Consider the following 22,400-nt stretch of genomic DNA (forward strand, 5'->3'; position numbering starts at 1 on the left):
AACCGTGACTTGATTGCGGGGGAAGAAAAAAAAAATCTCATGTATTGTTCTCGGTCGAAGTTCCAATCTGAAACTGCCTGATGAGTTTCTTCATTGAGTTAGTCAAGAAATATTTACTGAGCGCTTATTATGTGAAGGGCATTGGGCTGGGAATATGAACACGTGAACGAGATAGGGTGGGTCCCTGGCCTAACATAATTGGTGGGACTGCCAGGGAGATGTTTACTCAAATAGATCAGGACCCCACAGCATGATAAATGTGCTGTGCTCTGGGAACCCGTTAGGGGCACAGAGGACTTCCTGGAGGAGGTGATGTTTCAGGCTGGGACCTGGAGGATGAGTAGGAGTTTATCAGACAAAGGGGAGGGAAGAGGGTTACAGGCAGAGGGAACAGCATGCATGAAGGTTTGGCCTCCAGACAGGAGGAAAGGAGTGAGGCTCAGCTTTTTCCTGCCCTCTGCTGATACCGGGATCTCTGGATAGTCCTGGCCCTTGGTGCTCTGGAGGTTAGAAGGACTGGACCCACCACCAGAAGGGAGAAAAAATTGCATGCACTCACGGAGGAAATATTCTGCTGTGTCAGCTTCGTAATCTGCATCCTCTGGGAAGTGATCGATTTGCTTGCAGAGACCTTTGAAGTTCCCTGGAAAACAAGAGGAGAAAGGACACGTGAAACATCAGAGTTTCCAGGGGCTCAGCACCCACTGGCCTCTTGCTGACTTCTGGCTCTTCTGAAGCTGGCTCAGCCCTCTCCCCGGCCCCTGAAGGAAGGTATCACTTTGTCTGTTTGGACATCTGCCTGGTGAATCAAAATACACACACCCGCGGTGCAATGGAAAGGATCTAAGGCCTAAGACTTCAAAACCCAGCCTTCCGTCCCTGCATCGAGGCTTCTGAGGATTAGCTGAAGCTTGGCGGGCAGCAGAGGTTTGGCTCGGGGCTGGGGACTGCCGAGGAGGAGGCTGATGAACCCGTCAGTACACCCGCCTCTGTGCCCCAGCTCCGCTGGGAGTCACCTCGCATTTTGCATGCCAGAGAGCAGATCGCTTTGCAAAGAAGACAGACCCCACACGGATGCCAACAAACGTTCTCACAGCCCTTAAATGAGCTTGCAAAGTGCCTTCCCATCTGCAGGGCCTGGAATCCACTGTGCCCAGCCCCTAGTTGCTCTGGGCAGGGGAGGAGGATGATGGGGGGGATGATGGGGAGGGGTTGAGCCCCCAGTGGGGGCTGAGCCCCACTGCCAGGCTCTTGAACTACAACTCATTCTGGCTCTACCATAGGCCTGTGAGAGGACTATTATCTCTTCCATTGCACAGATGAAGAAACTGAGGCTCAGGGAGGCTAAATGATCCAAGTAAGTACTTGTGGTCAGGAAACGATAGATCCAGGGCTCCAACGAAGGCCTTTTGACTCAATCTTTTCTGGCAGATGGCCGAGAAGGTGAACACAGGCTCAGATGAAAACCCAAGGTCCCAGCCGGCTCCACCAATGACTGTGAAGTGAATGTGGTCTTCGTGAAGGACTGATTTGTGGGCTGGAGCTTGCCAAGCGGGTCTGCTCCGCCACAGTAGAAACCTCTGTCAGTTTCACACAGGGTCGTACCGCCCCCCCCCCCACCGCACCAGCAGACGAACTTTCTCTGAATGAATAAATAGGCAAACCCATGCTGGCAGCTCCTGTGGCCTGGGTCCAGCCTGGCATTCCTCACCTGAGAGGTGGAGATCAAAGGAGTTCTTCCTTCGCGGATTAAATGAGCTGACACATATAAAGTGCTCAGAGGGAGTGCCTGGCACGTCGGTAAAAGTGCTTGGGGGCATCGCTGTGAGGGAGAATTGGATGCTGACTATATTCAGCCACTGACATTTGGGATTTTTCTGTGACAGTAGCTAATATAACCTAATTAATACAGTTCTCGGTCCGTGTTAGCAATCTGTTTTCCTATGGGGTGCTGAACCTTCATATCCCATAAAGTAGGTTTTATCATGTACTACGGATATGATTTAGGAATTTTAGGGCGTTCTTACATAGATCTGTGTATATATCATATACACCTGCTTCTATACGATACAGGTGTACTTCTATAAAGGGAAGCGTTTTAGGCATTTCTAAGGCTATTATTTTATGCGACATATTGCAGAGAAGATGGTTGATCGCCCCAATCACTGTCTCTATACCATATTCACCCCCTTTCCTGACTTCTGCAAGAAAAACGATTCCCCAGAGGATATGGAGACTTCTGGTAACTTCACTGAAGCTCTGTGGGGACTCAGGAGCACAGCGTTGCGCTTGAAATGCTCCCCTGGGGCAGAACCCTTCTTGCCCACACACCCTGCTTCTCCGCCCTCTCCTCAAGCATCCCCAGGAGGCCTCAACTCCCTCTAGGACCTGAGAAGAGTCTACTGCTAAGAGTCTAGCTGCTAAGAGGATAAAATCTCCTCCCTATTGGTAAAATTACAAATCAGTGTATTTGAAAAGTGCTTTGCAAAGTGCTTTCATTTGCTTTCAACTCAAGCTGGCAAATATCTCATCAGTGCCAATCTGGTGCCGGGCATCTTTGTAATCAATCCGTGCAGGAGGTGAGATGTGGACCCCGAGACTCCTAACAAACTGGGGACATGGGGCGGCTGGGGGGCTCTGATGGTTAAGTGGCTGACGTTGGCTCAGGTCATGATCTCACGGTTCATGAGTTCAAGCCCCGCATCGGGCTCTGTGCTGATGGCTCGGAACCTGGAGCCTGCTTCGGATTCTGTGTCTCCCTCTCTCTCTGCCCCTGGCCTGCTCACTCTCTCTCTCTCTCTCAAAACTAAAATAAACATTAAACAACAACAACAACAGCAAACTGGGGACACTGCTCAATTCCAGACTAAGGGCTTGTGGGTGGTGCCTCCACCCTGTCTTCTAAGGGCCCCACGTTTCATGCTAGCAGCCCGCACCCATACCTGCTTCCCTTGCAACCTGGCTGTTTCTCTGCACGGGCCGTGCCCCAGTGATCTTTAGACCATGAGCTCCTAGCGTGGTGCCTGGCACACAGGAAGGGCTCAAGAGATGCTGTATAGGGGCTGTGTGAGGTCACCAGCAGCCCAGACTCTCCCGTGAGGGCCAGACCTGGTATCCACCTGCCGATCTGATGTCTCCTGGTGGATGTTTTAAAGGCACTGTGTATCCAGAAGCTCCAAATCTGAACTCATGATCATTTGCCCTCAAACCTGGTCTTTTGCAGGCACCAACCAGCTCAGTGAATGCCTCTCCATCGCTGCCGATGCAAGCCTGAGCCCAGTTGTCACTGCCTACATTTCTTCTTCCTGACTGCAGGTCCCTTCCCTTAGGACGTCCTGCCTGCATTCACTCGCAGTGTCTCTCAAAACTGTCACGTTCTCTCCATTGGCAGCAACACCCACAGCCAGGCCACCATCCTGGCTTCTCTGCATGACAGCCTCCCCACTGGTCATTTTGCACTCACTCTCATCCTTGTCTACAGAGTAATCGTAGCGATCCTTTGAAAATGCAAATCTGATCAAGCCACTTCTAGCTTGAAATGCTCAATAGCTTCCCAGTCCTGTAAGGAAAGCTCAGCATCTTAAAGTGGCCTGATCCCCACCTCTGTCTGGCCTTATTTCCTGCCCACTTCCCTCTCTGTGCACATGCCATCTCAGCCTTCTGTCACGCATGCTCCCTCCTACCACAGGACCTTTGCACATGCTGGTCTGGCTGCCCCAGCCTCCAACATATCGTTTGTTGTCTCTTTCCCTCAACCCCCCTCTGCCCCCCCTGTACTGTGCTGGTGGGGTGTCTGCTGCTCTGCTGTCCATTCTGTGTTGGGGGAGATGTTAAGGCATGAGTGATCCTGGTGGGAATGTTCCAGAAGAGAGGGAAGGCATGATAGCTGGAGAGACGAGGGAGGGATGCAGGAGCAGTGTGAGAGGGGATGAGGCCCAGCTACATCTAGGGTATGGCTGAGTCTGGCTGGAGGGTTGCCTTTAACCAGGGTGGGGGTCTGTGGAATGAGTCCAAGAGCAGGGGTGGGGGAGGCAGTGATTATGAAGATGGGTCAGACTCTAAGCTGGGGAAGGAGGCAGTGAAGAGGTGATGGGGTCAATGCATTGGAAGCCTAGGGTGGGGTGGGGGTCAAAGAACTGCCAGAGCTGGGGGCTCCTGGGAGTAAGTTGGAAGACTGGGGCATGAGAGTCAGCAAGTGGGGGCCAGCGATTGAGATCACTGAGGGGACGTGGCTATTGGTCATGTCACGGTCAAGGATGAGACCATGAACTGGGTGGCTCGGGTCGGGTGGAGGTAGGGATGACATTCAAAGTCTCTAGCAATCGGAAAGGTCATACCAACAGATATAGAAGACAAAACTAAGCGTTCACTTTTATTTTCTATACGTAGTTAAGTATGTATTAGGAAGCTGCCTACCAAGTTAAGGATGATACGCAAAGCATTCATCACATTATTCTGATAAACCCCAAATCATTGGTTGTTTTTAGAAACTATTGGTGTGAGGCTCTTTCTAGCTAAATGATGGTCCCGTCTGGACCACGATTTGACGCAGGGAACCATACCAGCTGCTTCCAACATGTCTCTGTTGGAGTAAGACTTACTTTGTCTCAGTAAATACAGAATTTTCTCCTACCCTGTCCCATGCCATCGTGTTGGAGGCCTTCTCCAAGCAGGTCGCCCTCCTGCGGGGCGACCTGGGAGGCCGGGAGGGATGCCCCTGTGGGTGGTGGAGTGGGGGGCGAGGAGGAGGAGAGCAGAAACCTCAGAGGTAGTGCTCTCATGGGTGATGGTGTGTGCCCAGCCTGGCCCAGCCACTCTGGCTGTAGGCACATTCTGTTCTTCTGGGGCTCTCGCTGGGCCCAGGGCTTGGAGAGCTGCCAGGCCCGGGGCACAGAGCTCAACCCTCCACCAATTCTTGGCGAGTGGGGAGAGGAGATGGGGCCTCAGTCCCAGCTGCTCCTTGCTCTATCTGTCACAGCCGGGAGCCGCCCCTGTACAGCCCTCTTCCTGCACTTAGTGGGGCTGCTTGAAATCCTGGGTACACAGGATTTCAGCAGTTAACAACCAGCAAGCTGGGACTGGGATGTGCTCGCCGAGCAAGGTGTTCCAGGCCAGGTACTGGGAAGGCTGTCTGACCGCTTGTGAAATCCAAGATGGCTGCAGGGTGGCCTGGGAGAATGAGGTGGGCCGGTGCTTACCTCCTCAAAGAATGGGGGGGATGCCAAGTTGGGACTGGGCAGGAGAGAGTCAGGGAAGAGAAGACTGGATGAGTTTTAGACAGGGCTTTTGGGAAGAGGCAATAAAACATCCCCTGTGAATTATCTATCAGCCCTGTGAGTGGTGTCTCAAGGGACAGCCAGGTTTCTATGAGTGAGCACAAAAGAGGTTAGGAGAGGGGGTTCCTGACCTCTGGACCAAATGTCGAGGACCCCTGGGCAGGGATTTGAAAGGCCGGGGGGGGGTGGTGAGGTGGGAGATTGGGGCAGATTGGGAGGTGAACAGAGTCCTGAGGGACAAATGATTGGTAGTGAGGACTAATGGAGGTAAACTGAGACGCAGGCCATGACGGGATGGGTCCCAATAGTCCAGAGGCTAACGGTAGCAGTGAGGCGGTGAGGGTGGGCTGGAGGCGTAAAGGGTCTCCAGGAGCACTTGAAGCTCTGTGGCCACGGATTCAGTCCGAACGAAGAGGTGCTGAGGTTCATGAAAGGGAGGTGGCGTCAGCAGCACTCAGCCACCTCTGTTTGGAGTTGAAATGTGGTAGAACATCTTCGAGACGTCACAACAGTCAGTGCAGAGTGGCACAGTCTGGCTTTCCTGATGCCAGCCTAGGGTCCTGCTGTATTTTTTTCAGGTTGGTGCTCATCAAGCCCAGGGACTGATATGGCTTCAGGCACAGATGGATCCAGGTGCTCAAAAATCTGGGGTCTCTCTCCCCATCTCTGGTTTTCCTCTCAGTTGGCTTCATCCTTAGGCAGGCTCTCTCCCCAAGGTAGGGACTAAGGGCTGACCATGTGACCATGACCACTGGGGTGGTGGAGGGAAATCTAACCTGATTCCCTGCCTTTCGGGGGCTCTCAGTCTGGGTGGGGGGGAAAGACAGCACAGAATTTACTAGAATGTAATGTCCCACATACTCCATAGCCAAATGTATGAGGCCTTATGACAGCAGAGTTAGTTGTTCAGCTAAGATTTGTGTAGCGCCGACCGTATGCCATGCTCGGTGTAACCTGCTGGGGACACAGAGGAAAAACATATACTTTCTGTCCCCATGGAACTTGTAGTGTGCGGGGGGAGATGGATGCCAGACGCTGTGGTGTAGCAGGGTCTGTGCGGCGACAAAGCAGAGCGTGTCTCGGGGCGCACAGGAGGGGCACATGTGACTGTGAGTGTGTGAGTGAGAGTGAGCATGTGTGTGTCGGAGGGTGATGAGGAAGTCGGGGGGGGGCGGTGAGAAGAGATTTGTAGGACAGGGATCAGCAAGAGCAAAGGCAGGGAGGTGCGGGGCACACAAGAGGGGACAGACTGTCTCGGGGGGTCGGGGAAGGTCCCCTGGACCAGAGTTGGGGGTACAAGGGAGCCCGGAGGCAGAGGTGTGCAGGAGCAGGCTTGCACTAGCTTCCAGCGGCTGCTCGTTAGAGTCTCATGGTCACTCACGCGGGCAGCCACGGTGGGAGGATTTGCACCCCGAGAATTGGCACGTACGATAGATCAAGGTCCCCTTTCCCTGCCCGGAGAGCCAGTTGCTAGACATTTACCAGCACACCTGCTGGATGAAGGGCAACCCGTGTGAGGGGTCGGCCGGGGTGGACGCGTGACGTCAGAGCGGGACTGGAGACTTACAAGAAGATAGGTCCCATGTAGAGGGCTGGCTAGGAGGGGGTGAGGGCAGAAGAGGGGACAGGGGCCACATCCCCAGGGGGGCTGGGGGCCCAGGCTGAACTGAGGGGGGAGCATCTCACTCCCCACTCCCCAGAAAGGCATTGACTTTGAGCTCTTAGAGCAGGAGGATGTGGGAGAGACTCTCCCACTGTGAACTAGGAAGGATTATTCTGCCAAGGCCCCCAACAATCACGAAATCTCTACTGGACCCCCACCCCAAAGGGCAGCAGTGCCCCACCGACCCCAGAGCCGAATGACTGCCCGCCCAGCTGAGACAGAAAGGCCAAGGGCTGTGCCTGAGGCTCTGCCTCAGCTCTGCCTCCAGGAATTTACTCTCAGACTGGAAATTTCAGCTTGCAGGTATTAAGTAGTTTAAAGGAGGTTTCATCAGCTTTGTAAAAAGCACATTAATATCTCACAACACCAACTGCTGTCTCATTTCTTTGAGATACAATAAGCTCTTCATAAACCTGGTCATTAGGGGCTGAACAGACACCGTTTTATTTCCCACATATTCATGAGAAGCTGAAGGAGAGCGGGGCGGGTGCTCGGAGGGAGGGGGGGGAGGCACCGGCAGGAGGCTGGCTAAGTAATTTTTTAAGTGAAGCAAATGAAGGGTTTGGTGGGAGCTGCTTTCTCTGTGTTTTCAACCTTTTCTGCTCCTGGCTTTTCACTTTGCTGGCTGGGCCCTCCCTGCCGGTGGGGATTCAGGAGACCTTGGGGTGGATGGGCAGTGCCGGGCTCCTCCCTGGCTGGGACCCCCAGCCGCCAGCACGATGCCAGCGGCAGCCGGTGCTGGAGGGTTTGAAGCAGCCTGTGTGGCTGTCTGTGAGCTCGCTCATTTGTTCATGCACTCATTGGATTATTTCAGCCACCCACCATGGGTTAGGTCCCGTTCAGGTTCCCCTGGGGCGGGATGAGAAGGGGGTAAGGTGTCTGGCCCACCAACCGCCAGCTCACCTCCCAGAGGTCCTGAGCACAGATGTAGTTTTTCCTCTTCAAATGATGCCTCTTTCAGGAAGACTTTCTTGATTGCCCTCAACTAGAAAGACTCTTTCTCTTCCCTATGGGTCTCTGCCTGCTTCTCAGATTTCAATGGGCATGGGAATCGCCCGGGGTTCATGTTAAGCCAGATTCTGACTCAGTGGTTCTGAGGCAGGGCCTGAGACTCCATTTCTCACAAGCTCCCAAGTGGACCACAGTTGGGATTGGGTAGCAAGGCTTTCAAGCACCTTGTGTCTGCTTTGACCATGACCTCTGTTAGGGTATTGTTGGGAACAAGTAGCTTCAAGTCTGTAAGCTCCTAAGGGCAGAATTTCCTCTAGAGAATTCCCTGAAGGTACCATATTTCCCTTGACTCTAAGATGCTCTCACACGCACATTTCAGTGTTGCTGAAATTAGAATGTGTCTTATAATTGATGGATTCATTTACTGCACTGTGTTTCTTCCCTCCTGAAGAATCATCATTACACTGATGGTGTGGCTTCTAATTGATGAGAATGGCTACATGACAAATGTTTATTGAACAAATGTACAATAAATGAATGAGTCTGTGTGTGCGTATGTGTGCCCACCCAGGTCTGCGAGCAGGCAGTGTGTTACACATTTCCATCCTCCTAAATGGATGAACACTTGTCTCAAACCATTAGAGCCCCTGGGGCATCGCCACCACCTTTTGCACCTGGCTTATTAAAAACCTATTTGACAATATGAAAATATGTGTATCCCCCCCACAACCCAGCAGTTTCTCTTAGAAATTTGCCTCGGAGAAATTCTTGCATGTAGGCATGAGGAAATGTGCGTGCGAATGTTCCTCCCAGCCCTGCTTGTAAGGGCAAAACACTGGGACAAGCCCACGGTTCTGTTGTCAGGAGAATGCTAACTCCTTGGAGTATGTTGATAAAACGGGATACTACACAGCAGTGAAAACGAATGGATTACAGCTACCCGTGTCAACACCGGTGAATCCCACACCCATAATACTGAACAGAAAATCAAGCTGCAGAAATATATATATATATATATATATATATATATATATATATATATATATATAGCTGCAGAACATATATATATAGCTATGACATATGTATAACATCTAGATGTTATATATAAATATATATACCTATGGTATGATTCTATTTTCACAAAGGTAAAAACTTATACAACTAGGCTGACGATCGTTTACAAGCGGTGAACCGGTAAAGCCGGGCAAGGCAACCCCGACCACGGAATTCAAGAGGGTGTGGACCGGAGGTGGGGGAGTGGGGGGGGTTGGTGGCAGCAGGGAGGGCCCAGGACCGGCTTCGACGCACTGGATGTTCTAGTTCCTAGTCTGGTGCTGAGTGCACAGGGGCTCTTTTTACAGTTCCTCTCTACACCTCGCGGTGGCGCAGCCAGGGTTCCCTAGCCCAGCGTTTGCCTTGCCTTGCCTTGCCATATTTTGCCTGCGCGGACGTTTCCCAGCGGATTTGCGCGGCTGTCCCAGCCACGGGTGGCCACGTGACCGAGTTCTGGCCAATGGGATGGCAGCGGCAGTGGGGGTGGGAGTCACTTCTGAGAAAGAACCCTCAGCGGGTGGGACGCGCCCTCTGGGCGCCCCTGGCTTGGGCAGCTCCGGTGCAGTCTTGAACCACGGAGCCACCCTGCGGATGGAGAGCGGCATGATGGTAGAAATAGGCTCAAGGCATGGGGGCAATGCCGCCACGGAACTGCAGCAGCCCTGGGCCTCTTACCTCCAAGGTTGTGTGATGAGGAGGGAGTAAACCATCCTTTACATTGGAGTTGACAGGATGCCTGGGTGGCCCAGTCGTTAAGCATCCAACTCTTGGTTTCGGCTCAGATCATGATCTCACGGGTTGTGAATTCGAGCCCCACATCGGGCTCGGTGCTGACCGTGCGGAGCCTGCTTAGGATTCTCTCTCTTCTCTCTCTGCCCCTCCCCTGCGCTCTCTCTCTGTCTCTCTTTGAAAAATAAATTTAAAAACCTAAAAAAAAAAAAAAAGCCTCGGGAGCCAAGACTATTCCTAATGAACATAATCATACATGTTAAAATAGTCTTTTGTGTGGATTTAATGCTAACCACAGTCGGTTGAACTCTCAGTGCTTACATATAGCAAGTGCTCACTAAATACCACTAAGAGTTACTGAAGGAATGAATGAATGAAGGGGCGTCTCAGTGTTTCTCACAACGTCTTTGTTCAGGATGCCAGCTGTGGCGGGGGATGAGGGGAGTCGGGACATTGTGGGGAAGTCGGCCTTGGACAAAGGGAGCCGGGAAGGAGGGGAAAGAATGGGGGTTCGACCTCAGGCAGGAAGAATGTAATGGATGCAGGTGAAGACCAGCGGGTCGAGGTGCTTACGGACTGGGCTGGGGTGGGGAAGCTGGAGATGGTGGTCAGGACCCTACACTGGACAGAAATGGGCTTGACTTCTGAGGAGGTGGAAGGATCTGGGTCCTGAACGTCAAGCGCCCTCATTGCAACTTTGTCCCCCGTCCCCCGCCATTGTTGACACTGGAGGCGGCCCTGGATACAGGAAAAGCTCAGACACACTTCATGCCACGTTGTGATGGAAAACCTGCTCCCGATGAGGTTAAGGACCCTCTGCTCAGGTAACGAGCCCACCTAAAAGCACCCTGTGACATCGACCTGTAGGCCTGGGTGTTGTCACAGGCCGTGAAGGAATCTTCCTGAAATACGGATCCGTTAGTGTAGCTCCTACTATAGGGAGGCCGTGAAGGTCAGTGGTTAGCCCAAGTCTGGAGGCAAGCTGGGTTTGTATCACCGTTACACCATGGAAGCCCTCTGAACCTCAGTCTCTTCATCTGTAAAATGGGGAGGCAGTGGGACCTGTCTCATAGAGTTGTGAGAATTTCCCAGAGCGCTGTATTGAGAGGCCTTGTTCAGTGCCTGCTAGCTAGTAGGTGCTATTGTCTTTGCTGGGGCCCACTGGGGGTGGGGGTGGGGGACACGGATGGAGCACACACAGCTCCTGTGCTTGAGAAGCTCACAGACTCATTGAAGAGAATGGGGATTACTCTGCTGTGTCAAGAGAGCTCCCTGGGGGAGGCATGCCCAGGGAGCATAGGGAGCGGATACGCATAGATCCTACAAAACAGGATTGTTCAAATGACTCTGTCAACCCCGGGACCCCAGGGGCAGGTGGGTGATGAATAAATACCGTCATGTGTCAGCAGCTCTGCCTCATCTTGAGAGGCCTTACGGTGTAGTGGAAAGGTGGCCTTGCCACTGAGAGCACTCGCATTTGGTCCCTCCTTCTGTCATCCCTTAGCCATGTGATCTTGGGCAAGTTGTATGCTTTTTGACGCATTCAGTATTTCCGCTAGTCCTCAACTTTTACTGAGAGCCTACGAGGTGTGGTGGTTTGAACTGGGCACCGCAATAGAGGGGACATTGATACAGCAGGATTCTCTGTCCCCAACAACTGAGTCCAAGAGGCACTGGGACAAATAATTAACTTGTATGACTCAGGGGTGGTGATCACTGGCCTCTGGGAGAAGCCGCCATGAGCCAGGCGCCAGGCTTAGCACTTTATATTTAATCCTCAAAAAACCCCTTTTGTTATGTTCTCCACTTAAAAAAAATTTTTTTTTAACGTTTTATTTATTTTTGAGACAGGGAGAGACAGAGCGTGAACAGGGGAGGGTCAGAGAGAGGGAGACGCAGAATCTGAAACAGGCTCCAGGCTCTGAGCTGTCAGCACAGAGCCTGATGCGGGGCTCGAACCCATGGACTGAGAGATCATGACCTGAGCCGAAGTTGGCCGCCTAACTGACTGAGCCACCCAGGCGCCCCATGTTCTCCACTTTTTAAAGGCATGGGAATGGAGGCATAGAGGTAGAGGAATACATCTAAGGATTTACTGCCAGTGTGATCAAAAGAGCTGAGATTTGACTCCAGGCAGTGGATTTCTAGGTGACCCCTGTGTGATATTGTCACAGCAGAGCATGGAACCCTGGAGGGTGCACAGAAGCGTGCATAGCTCAGTCTGGGTGCTGGTGGGTTGTCAGGAAGGCTTCCTGGAAGAAGCCTCATCTCAGAGGAGCCCTGAAGGGTAAGTAGAAGGTGGCAGATGAAAGAGGGGAAGGAAGAAAGGTGCTAGGGAGAGGAGCAAGGGTTAACCAGAGACAGAGGACGGGATCCTGAGGCCAAGAGCCTTTGTCTGTCTGAAGGACAGATGGTTGTGCTGGATATAATTGTGTGTGTGTGTGCGTGTGTGTGTGTGCGTATAATCAGTTGGGAGAGTTAGTGGCTGCAGTCAGATTATTCAAGGCCTAACAAGCCATTTAAGGTATGAATTTAGGAGCAGTGGGGAGCCAATGAAGGGTTTTAAGCAAGGGGGACATGTGACCAGACTTGTATGTTAGGATGTCGGTACTGATGGCCAAGTGGGGAATGTGAGGGAAGGGTGAGACTGGAAGCCACCAGCCCCATTGGAGCCACCAGGACCCCTTGCCTGGATCGCTGTGGCGGGCGTCCAGGGGAGAGATGGTGGCGGCCTGGGCGGGGTGGGAACAGTGGGGATGGAGAGAAGGGATGGTCGTGAAGTCAGCGGAGGTCTGTTGATCTGCCAGATGGGAACAGGGGGCAGTCCTGCTTCCCTGATGGTAGAAGTGAATAGATGAAACGGGAACTAATAAACCCACCCGGTAAATTGCAAACCCCGTGCAGAGGTGCAGGCTGGTGAGCACGGGCATCCTGTAGTGAACGAGACTGGGCATGACGCACGTGGCTCCGTCCCACTCCCCCCACCCCCCAAGCTTCTATCTCCTTCTGTGAAAAATGGGGTAAGGTTGTTGTAAACCCCAACAAGACGTCAAAAAGTGCTGGACACCGTGCCTGCCGCATAATAAATGCTAGGGAAATAAAAATTCCCGCAGAGATAGCATCCCTTCCCCTACCTCGTGCACAAAGATCACGGGCCCGGCCCCGTGGACATTGCCATCTGAGGGATGCTCCTTCCCTTTTTTTATTTTTGAGAGAGAGAGACAGAGTGTGAGCAGGCGGGTGGGCGGTGGGGGGAGCAGTGAGCGGGAGACACAGAATCTGAAGCAGGCTCCAGCACAGAGCTGAGCTGTCAGCACAGAGCCCAACGCGGGGCTTGAACTCATGGACCGTGAGATCATGACCTGAGCCAAAGTCAGGCACTTAACCGACTGAGCCCCCCAGCTGCCCCGGGACGCTCCTTCCTGATAGCATCTCACGAAGATCTCTGGTATGTTGTTCAGATCCCTCCTTGGAGAGAAAATGCCAGCGGCCTTTTCTGCTTTGCATAATCCACCTTCATTTTCTGACAACTGCTTTCTCCGAACCCCCTATGGTTCATTTTCCCTGCTTTGGCACATTCGATTTCATGGCAGAGATCCAGGCCAAAGTGGTCAAATGCCATCTAAACCACTGACCCAAGAGGACAGAAACGTTTCACGTGATGAGGATCCACAGGACCGGGGATGCCGCTCATGTGAGCACACTCTTGTTTTCAAGCCAAACACACTCCCTGCCTTGGAAATCTTCAAGACCCCCAGCGCCTGTCGCAGAAAGGGCAGACATCTGGACAACCAGACATCCCAGCTATGTTCAGTGGGACCCAAAGCTTTTCACCTTCTCTGCCCTGACTCTCCTCTCCCTGCTGTGCCTTTGCATCTTGCCCTTGCCCCGGTGCCCACCTTTGCTTACAACTCCCCTCCCCGATGAATCAAACTCTTTCCTCCCCTTCACCTAAAACGGTGTCTGGTTTACTCCAGAGGGACAGCTGGGAGCCATGGGTGGGGATGTTCTGGCAGGGCCAGGAGTAGATGAGGTGCCTAGGGTCCAAATCAAAGAGGCAGTCGCTCTCAGGGTCATGCAGGCGCAATGAGCATCTTCAGTTTTGCACCTCAACCTTGCCTGGTCCTGTGTAGGGCAGGAGATGTCAGGTGGGCACCTGAGCCAGTATGGTAGTTTTCAGCATTGCCTCCTAAGGTAGTGAGCTACCCGTCACTGGAGGCATTCAAGCTGAAAGCGGTCGGCTGTGTCTTAGGGATGCTGAAGAGAGCATTTCTTTAATGGCTGGGAGGTGGACTAGATGATTCTGCCTTCCACCCCTGGAAGCTAGGATCTAAGGAGCCTTTCCTGATGGTGCATCTCAGAACTGCATCTCTTTCCTTCCAGCTCTGTTTTTACCTCCAAGACACTCATCCGGCCGTCCACCGCAGGCTGCCTCGTGACAGCTCTCGTACAGCTGGCCTGTCTTGTTATTTCGGATTTCACGAGTTTCTGTGTCATTGTCCTAACGGCGTTCCACATGCATCAAGGACAGGGATCGAACTGCACACTTTCTGTTCTCTCGGTGGGTGCGGGAGACTCTCTAATATTCACTAGAAATCCTGCTCCAGCATTTTCCATATCATGCGATTCAATGATCGTGTCAACTGGTTGAGTGGGTTCTATTCACGAGCCCCTTCTACTAGAGGCTCGCAAGCTTGCTAAATAGTAACTATTGGGTAAATGTTACCTAGTTTCCTAGAAACTCAGGACCGAGGCCGTCAGAATGCCTGGGTGTGTAGCCTTGGGCAAGTTGCTTAACCACTTTGGGCCTCAGTTTCCTTTCTGTAAAATGGGGTAAGGAACATTACCTATTCCAGAGTTCCTTGTGTGGGCTCCATAAGTTTAATGCACATGTAAGGCTCTTAGAACGGTGTGTGTTGTGAGCTGTCGGTACACATGATCTGTAATTATTGTCACAGGACTGGTGGGTCTTGTCATGCCTAGAGAAAGGAATGATCGCAACTCGAGCCTTAGTATTCCCGGGTGTTTAAAAAGACTTGGACTGGTCATCCAGGTGGGAGCTTCTCATTGCTCAGAAGTGTCTACTCCCCAGAAGAGAGTTCTGCCCAGGAGACACTTGTAGACGAGGGAAAGGTGAGTCTCCCAGGAGTCTGACTGGCAGGGACCAGCCTGCTAGAATTCGATCACCTTTGGGGAACGTCCAAAGAGAGTTCTCCAAACGACAAAGCTGAGGACAACACTTGGTCTTTAACTATTGAGTCACTGATCAATGAAAACACCTTGCCAGCCTTCTCTGTGCTAGGCACTCTGCTAGGGAAGCAGGGAAGGACGAAAACACTAGAATCTGTTCCGAAGCCTTCGGAGTCTGGGAGCGGGATGGAGGGAGGCCAGGGGTGGGATCCCGTGAGCTCTGCCTCCCAGAGCCAGCCTGTGCTCAGAGAGGAGCAGCCGAGACAGCCAGGCCGCCTTCCGTCTCTCCGCCGCAATCCCCAGGAGGAAAGGGGTTCTGGAAGGCTGAGGAAAATGACTGAGAGAAGTTGCAGCTGATCCAGACAGCTCAGCGAGGCTGGAGATCAGGAGGGAGGCGGGTGTGTCGAGGAACCGGGGGCAAGCTCGGGGCAGGGGGACCGCCAAGGACCCCGCGCAGGTGGAGGAAGAGAGGGCTCTGGAAAGACCTGGCTGTCGCTCGCGGGCTGCTGAGAACAGGACTTTGGTTGCTGTGGGAAAGGCAAACGCTATTTTCCTTTCTGTCGCTTAAGACAATGGGGTGTTGTGACACTCCGGAATCTGAAGATAAATGTTTAATAAAAGGATTCAATTTGAGATGATGTCAGAACTTAATTAGATCCACACCGCACAGAGGGCTTTCGGTTAGGAGCTCCTTCGGGGTCTGGCGTGTGTGTGTGTGTCTGGGGCCGCCGAGGGGCCGCGTGGGCTGGGTGGGATAGCATCTCCCAGCCTCCAGGCCTGCAGTCTGCAGATTCTGGTTCAGAGGCACTGCTTTTGGCATCTCTGGAAGAGGTGCTGCAGAGTCCCGGCCATTCGGGGCCCGGGAATCTGCATTTGCAGGATTGGGGCTGCAGCATGCGACTGTAGAAAGGTGCAGATGAACTTGACCTACCTCAGGTTTAAGGCCATGACTCCAGGTCAAAGGAGGGAGGACTCCTCAGAGGAGGCCAGACTTGCACAGGGGAACTGTCTGTGAGCCTGCTTGGCCATTGAAGGTCAAGGCTGCTGGAAATTGGTAAACAATCATGGTTTTGGTCCCAGCCTGGGCTGACATTCCTCAGGTATGTCCTGACATAGCCACGCTGGCTGTCAAATACCAGTCGGTAAAATGACTTCAGTCCAAGCCCTCCCGAATTCCCCTTCTCCCTCTGCCCTGGCCATGCTGGCCCCTCCTCTAGGACCTCCTGGACACCGCCCTCCCCGCCCCCCCTGCCACCCCAACAAATAAGGGGTTGGAGCCTGACATGGGGTTGTGTCCAGGAGGCCGTCTCATCATAGCCACTGTCCATTCTGCCTTGTCAGGCCGCCAGGCCTCCGTAGATGCGAAATATGCTATCACCTCAATTCCAACCTGTAAAAATGACAGCAGTCTGGGCGGCAGGATGTGATAGACCTAGGAGCGTGAGCTTTGGAGTCAGACCCCGCCCCTGAGTTCAAGAGCCTCAGCACTGCCTGCCATGAGCTGTGTGAAAGTTGGAGCCTCCTCTGTGAAATGCGGTTTCTAACACGTGCGGCAAAATGTCGTGAAGATCAAAGAACGTCAATAATGTGGGTGGTTCCAGGGTATAACGGTTGGCACTTCAGCTTCAGACTCTAGCAACCCAAGTTCAAGTATCAGCGGGATGTTTCCAAAGGGTGTAGAATGTAGAGTTGAAGAGTATAATATCTGGAGCAGACTGTCTAGGCTCAGATCCCTGCTCTGACACTGCTAACCTTGGCCTTGGGTGAGAAATGTCACGTCTGTCTGTCTCAGTGGCCTTATCTGGTGAAGGAGATAATAAATATCTCCCGGGTGGTTGGAAGCATAAATACGCTGATGGACTTAGGAGACTATCTAGTGCAGGAATCCAATAAATGTTAGCCGCTCGTTCATTATTATGGAGTGTGCCTGGCACACAGTAGGTGCTTCATAAATGGTAGTGGTGGTGTTCCTTCCCTCATCCTGCCACGCTGGCTGGCCAGCGCCTGCCTGGTTATTTGGCCGGCCGTATCCTCTACCAAGAACGTGCACATCCAAAGAACGCCTTCCTCATGTCTCCTCAATCTTCGTCTCCTCAAATGTGCCAGCCCTTCTGGCTACGCCACCACCTACTAGGTGCCCAGTACATTTTCTTTATTTTTATTTAAAAAAAAATTATCTTGAGAGAGTGAGAGAGAGCGCAGCGCACACACAAGTGCATGGAGAGCAGGGGAGGAATAGAGAGAAAGGGAGAGAATCCCAAGCAGGCTCCGGGCTGTCAGCACAGAGCCCGATGCGTGAGATCATGACCTGAGCTGAAATTAAGAGTCGGATGCATAACCGACTGAGCCACCCAGGCGTCCCTACCCAATACGTTTTAAATCAGTGAATGAATGAGGGAGACCCAGACCAAGGATGCCTTTCATCCCAAGCTTGGGAGAGGATGCTTTTCGCCAGGGGGTTACCAGCTGTAGACATTTCATCAGTTAGACATGCCCTTTTCCATCAATGCTGCCATTTCCAAACGCCAGCCCAAGAGATGTTAGTAGGTAATGGGGTTCCATTGCCAAAGAGGTTTGGGAAATGCCGGATCAAATGAAGTTAAACAGGTTTCTTCACCACTGGGCTGTTAGAGGGTTTGCTCTGCGAATTGCATCATCGGACCCTGATGTGAGACTGTGGTGCACAACCTTCTAAACATTCGGTCACTACAGACAGCATGTGTACATGGGTGTGCGTGTGTATTTCATCTCACGGGGCCAGGTTTCTCAGACCATCTTTGGGAAACACTGCACTAAACGGATCTGGGATTTTTCTACCCGTCCTTTCACAGAGAGCAGAGGGTAATGAAAAAGTAGGGTGCAGAGGTTTCCAGTACCTTTCTCTCCCCTTGTGCACTAGCCTGGGAGGATTTTTACACATGTCTGCGTGCCTCTGCCGTGCCCTGTGGGCATCATGTGACCCAGCCCAGCACTCGGACCTCCTGATGTGCCCTTTCCCCTTGGCACCTGGGACAGCCCTGTTGCTCTTTTCTTTCTTCTCATTTTCAGACTCCTTTGCAAAGTCCTCTTCTTCTGCTTGTCTTGTAAATTTGGTGTCTTTGGGGCTCTCCCCTTGGCCTCTTCATGTTTCATTCTGTAGGAATTCCTTGCGGAACCTCACCTGTGGCTGTAGTTTTCATCCTTGCAGGGGAGGACCCGAGAATCTTAACTCTATCCCAGACCTGTCTCTTACCCCTGACCTCATGGTGCACTGGGTCCCCTAAATATCCCACAGATACGTGGACTTCAGGCTGAACTTAGCTGTTTTCCCCACAGACCCTTTTCACAGCTGCTCTCCCTTCACATGCCAGGCCTTCATCCAACTGGTTTCCTAAGCTGCACATCTGGGAGTCGTCCTTGATTTTGACCTCTCCATTCCCAGTCTGGTCTAATTGCCAATTCTTTAACAAATCTGGAATCACCCACGTCTTAGTCTGGCCCACTGCTAACTTCCCCTGCATTATTAGAACACCTCCAAGCCCCAGCCGACTTCTCTGACTCCCTCTTACCCAGTTCCAAACTATTCCCCACTCTGTAGCCACTGTGATTTGCAAAAGACAAAAATCTGGGCTTCCTCTTCTCTGCTCCAGGACCCTCAGTGCCTCCCCATTCCTCCAGGATGGGGTTGGGGCTCTGTGGCAAGGCCTGCTGCGGGATCCACTGGATTTGCTGCCCCTTAGCTCATGGCTCTTCAGACTCTACTCATCAGCCATCCTGAGCTGCCCGGACTGCCACCCCCACCATGCTCACTCCTATCTCGGACTTTCTTTCTTTTCCTTTCCTCTTCTTTTTTTAAATGCTTATTTATTTTTGAGGGGGGGTGGGAGGGGCAGAGAGAGAGGGAGACACGGAATCCCAAGCAGACTCCGAGTTGTCAGCGCAGAGCCCGACGCAGGGCTCGAACCCGTGAACCGCTAGATCGTGACCTGAACCAGAGTTGGATGCTTAACTGACTGAGCCACCCAGGGGCCCCCTATCTTGGACTGTCTAACTCACCCTCTGCCTGGCCTTCCTTTGCCACTTCCCTGCCTCTCTCTCCTCTCTGTCTACCTCCCTGGATGCCTCCCATTCATGCTTCAGCTCTCGGCTGACACATAATTTCCTCTAGGAAGGCTTCCTTGAAGTCTGCTCTTTCTCCCAGGCCCCTCTTCCCTTCTGTCCAGCCCAGCCCAGCACTCCACCCTGGCCCACACCACCCTGAGACGGCGCATTGGCCTGTGTCCTTGCCCACCCCCTCCAGGGCAGTGCAGGCTGCTGCGTTTATCGTCATGTCCATAGGCAAAAGATAGCCTGTCCGCCTTCTGTGTCTCCAGATGTGCGTATGCACCGCCCCCCCCCCCCCCCGCCCCTTGCCAGAAAGCAAGGGGTGGAGAGCTACAGGTAGTGTGACCTCAGGTGCCCAGGCGTTTTTGCCGGGCTAGAGGAGCTTGTGAAAGCTTGCAGAGGACAGTGATTCCAACTATGGACTCAGTGAGGTTTGGGGATTTTCTGTGGTTGGCAGTGGTTCCGTTTGCCCATCACCGGCTATGATGGAGCCTGGGGGCAGAACCGGTTCCCCCTTCTCCAGCTTCTTTCACCTCTTGGGCAGGGCCAGACTCGTGGCAAGGGCCTTTGTCCCCAGGCAAGGTGACTCAGTTTACTTCCAGTCTTCCTCACTAGAGGATGCCTGGCTTCAGAGCAGGGACTCTGCATGTTTTATTCATGATGTATCCCTGCCACCCAGCAAGGGCCTTGGCTTACAGCAGGTGCTCAGCGAATGTCTGGGGAATGAATGAATAGAACGCATGTGCTCACAGCCATATGCCCACTACAGCCCGTAAGTCCCGCCTGACTGTTCCGGAGGGGAAGTGCGTGCACAGGGTTGGCAGTGACTGGCTGGAGTCTCACACACAGAGAAGGCCGGTGAGCAAACGGCGTGAATTCCTGCCCGCTGTATACATTTTGTGTATCTCATGGGTACCCTGCCCACAGGACCCCAGCTGGTTTAGTCTGGATTGCCTGCTGCCCTCCGCTGCCTCTCTGCCCCATTCACTTGACTCCAGCCAGCCCGACTGCCAGTTGGTCTCTAACCACACCAAGCAGGCTCCCTGCTCAGGGCCCTTGCACTTGGGGCTCCCGCCTGCAGCGCCCTTGCCCTCCGTCCACATAGCTGCCTCTCTTACGTCACTCAGATCTCTGAACAAAAACTGTGACCATCACCCTCTACTCCCTTAGCTGGATTGATTTCCCTTCTTATTTAATCACTAGCTGATGTCTGATTGCATTTTTATGGATTATGCGTTTACTCCTTGACTCTCTCGTTGGAATGGAAGATCCACGAGGGCAGGGCCTTACTTTGTTCATTTTGTAAGCAGGTGCTCAGTAAATCCCTGTGGATTGTGGGAATCCACATCACATGCTCCGATTTAACCTTCTACTTTCTTTCTTTTTAAGTTTTTAAAAATATTTATTTTTGAGAGAGATAGAGAGACAGAGTGTTGCAGGGCAGGGGCAGAGAGAGAGGGAGACACAGAATCGGAAGCAGGCTCCAGGCTCTGAACTGTCAGCACAGAGCCCGACGCGGGGCTCGAACTCATGAACCGCAAGATCACGACCTGAGGCAAAATCGGGCGCTTAAACAGACTGAGCCACCCAGGCGCCCCTAACCTTCTATGTTCTAAAGAAACAATGTCATAGTAGAAATCAGTTAAAAAACAACCACCACAACAAAAAGACTTGGGGCACCTGGGTGGCTCAGTCAGTTGAGCGCCCAGCTTCAGCTCAGGTCGTGATCTCGCGTGAGTTCAAGCCCTGCATCTGGCTCACTGCTGTCGGCCTGTCAGTGCCGAGCCCGTTTCCAATTCTCTGTCTCCCTCTCTCTGCCCCTCCTCTGCTTACGCTCTCCCCAAAATAAATAAATATTTAAAAAAAAAAGGCTCTACTGGCACACTGCGTTTAAAAGTAAGAAGGTGTGTTTATGTTCGTTCTCCTATTCATTCCGCACAGCTACCAAGGTGGCTGATAGAATTTTCATTTCCCGTTGCCCCCACCCAGGGCTCAGAAAAATAGTCCTCTGCCCTGGCTCCAAAGCTGCTACCCCTTGAATGGCAATGTCCTTGAATCACTTAAATGCGTGTTACCTTGGTTTCCCCGTCTCTGATAGGGAGATGGGAAAAGTACATGCCTCTTGGATTGCCGGGGAGAAGCTAATTTGGTTAAGTGCTCAGAGAAGAGCCTGGCACATACTAAGAACTCTTTAAATGCAGTTATTATTGTTGGGTCATTCTAATACTGAATTTTTATTGAAATTCCCCCATAGGAGAATTCCATCCTTGAATTTTTGATGTCTTTTTCATGCAGTTGCATTGGAGATTTACATTAAAAAGCTGTCTTTTACTGTTGAGTTTTATCCCGGTGAGGCTGCACCATAGAAAGTAGGGCCTTAGGATTCACTAGATATTACTGTCTCCAGTGGGTCATGTCACTCTGTCTTCCCAGTGAGTCCCCGAAGGGGAGAGAGAGGTATCACTACTAGAAGTCTGGATGAAGCCTTGTGACCTTCCCTTTCTCCTTTAGATCTGTAATCTATCAGGGATTGATTTTATCTGTATGGTGTGAGGTAGGGCTTGACACATACATTGTCCCCATAGGGATATCCAGTTGACACAGCCCCATTTGCCCTGCTAGTTTGGCTCCCTCCCTGGCTTATCATCTCCCCTCTCATGACCCATTTGGGCCTTCCCTGATCTTCAAGGCGCAACTAAAATCCCTCCTCCTTCATGAGGTCTCTCCCGACCAATTTCATTATTCAGTTATTGCACCATGATTTACTTATTTTCTACTCTTCTTTCTACTCTATATATTTATTTTATACTCCTTTCAGGCATGGTGCCAGGCATCGGGGATGCTAAGCACTGGGGAGGGAGTGCATGAATTAGGGGCCACCTCTGCACTCAAGACATTCGCAGGCTGGTGGGGGATGCAGACATTGGACAGGTTATGGTGCATGTGTAGGGTCCTGGGAAGGAAAGATTCTGAGAATCCTGGAGATGTGTTACTAGAACCTAAACCAAGGTGAGCTTTCAGTGAAGTCCTCCCTAAGGAAGCTGCATTGAGGTGGAGATCTGCAGGATGACCAGGAACTAGCTAGGCAGAGGACAGGGAAGTGACGAGACTGATGTTTCCCCATCGTCTAGTCCTTGAGAACACTGGCATATTTACTACTCTCTCTTCATGTTTTCATGCCTTATCTGCCCGTCTGGATGGGTATTTCTGGGGGGCTAGGAGTAGAAACTATTTAAAAAAATGATTACAGAGCCTAGCACAAGGCTGGAAGCAACATAGGTACTCAATGTGAGTTCCTTGATGGTGGGTAGAGTTATTATACTATGTTTTATGTTGAAAATGCTTTAATCTGGCTAGTTGCTCAGAGGAGGGACTTGAGGCAGGGGGAGTGCATGGGCTTTGGAAAGCAGACAGACCTACCCTGAACCTTGGCTTTGTCACTTACCAACTAGTTC

At 52.2% G+C, this 22,400-nt stretch overlaps 1 protein-coding gene and 1 long non-coding RNA gene across 11 annotated transcripts in view; one reads left to right on the forward strand and one right to left on the reverse strand.

The window, feature by feature from the left end:
- Positions 1-22,400, forward strand: part of LOC106981062 (uncharacterized) — a 109,976-nt gene that overhangs the window by 41,946 nt on the left and 45,630 nt on the right. The gene's annotated exons all lie outside the window — the stretch shown is intronic.
- CACNG2 (calcium voltage-gated channel auxiliary subunit gamma 2) overlaps positions 1-22,400 on the reverse strand; it is a 111,364-nt gene that overhangs the window by 16,200 nt on the left and 72,764 nt on the right. The window contains exon 2 of the mRNA XM_027070848.2: positions 560-643. Within this exon, the coding sequence (XP_026926649.1) occupies positions 560-643 (84 nt within the window). The remainder of the gene's footprint in view (positions 1-559; positions 644-22,400) is intronic.

The sequence above is a fragment of the Acinonyx jubatus genome, chromosome B4 (assembly GCF_027475565.1).
Source record: "Acinonyx jubatus isolate Ajub_Pintada_27869175 chromosome B4, VMU_Ajub_asm_v1.0, whole genome shotgun sequence".
NCBI classification, from domain to species: domain Eukaryota; kingdom Metazoa; phylum Chordata; class Mammalia; order Carnivora; family Felidae; genus Acinonyx; species Acinonyx jubatus.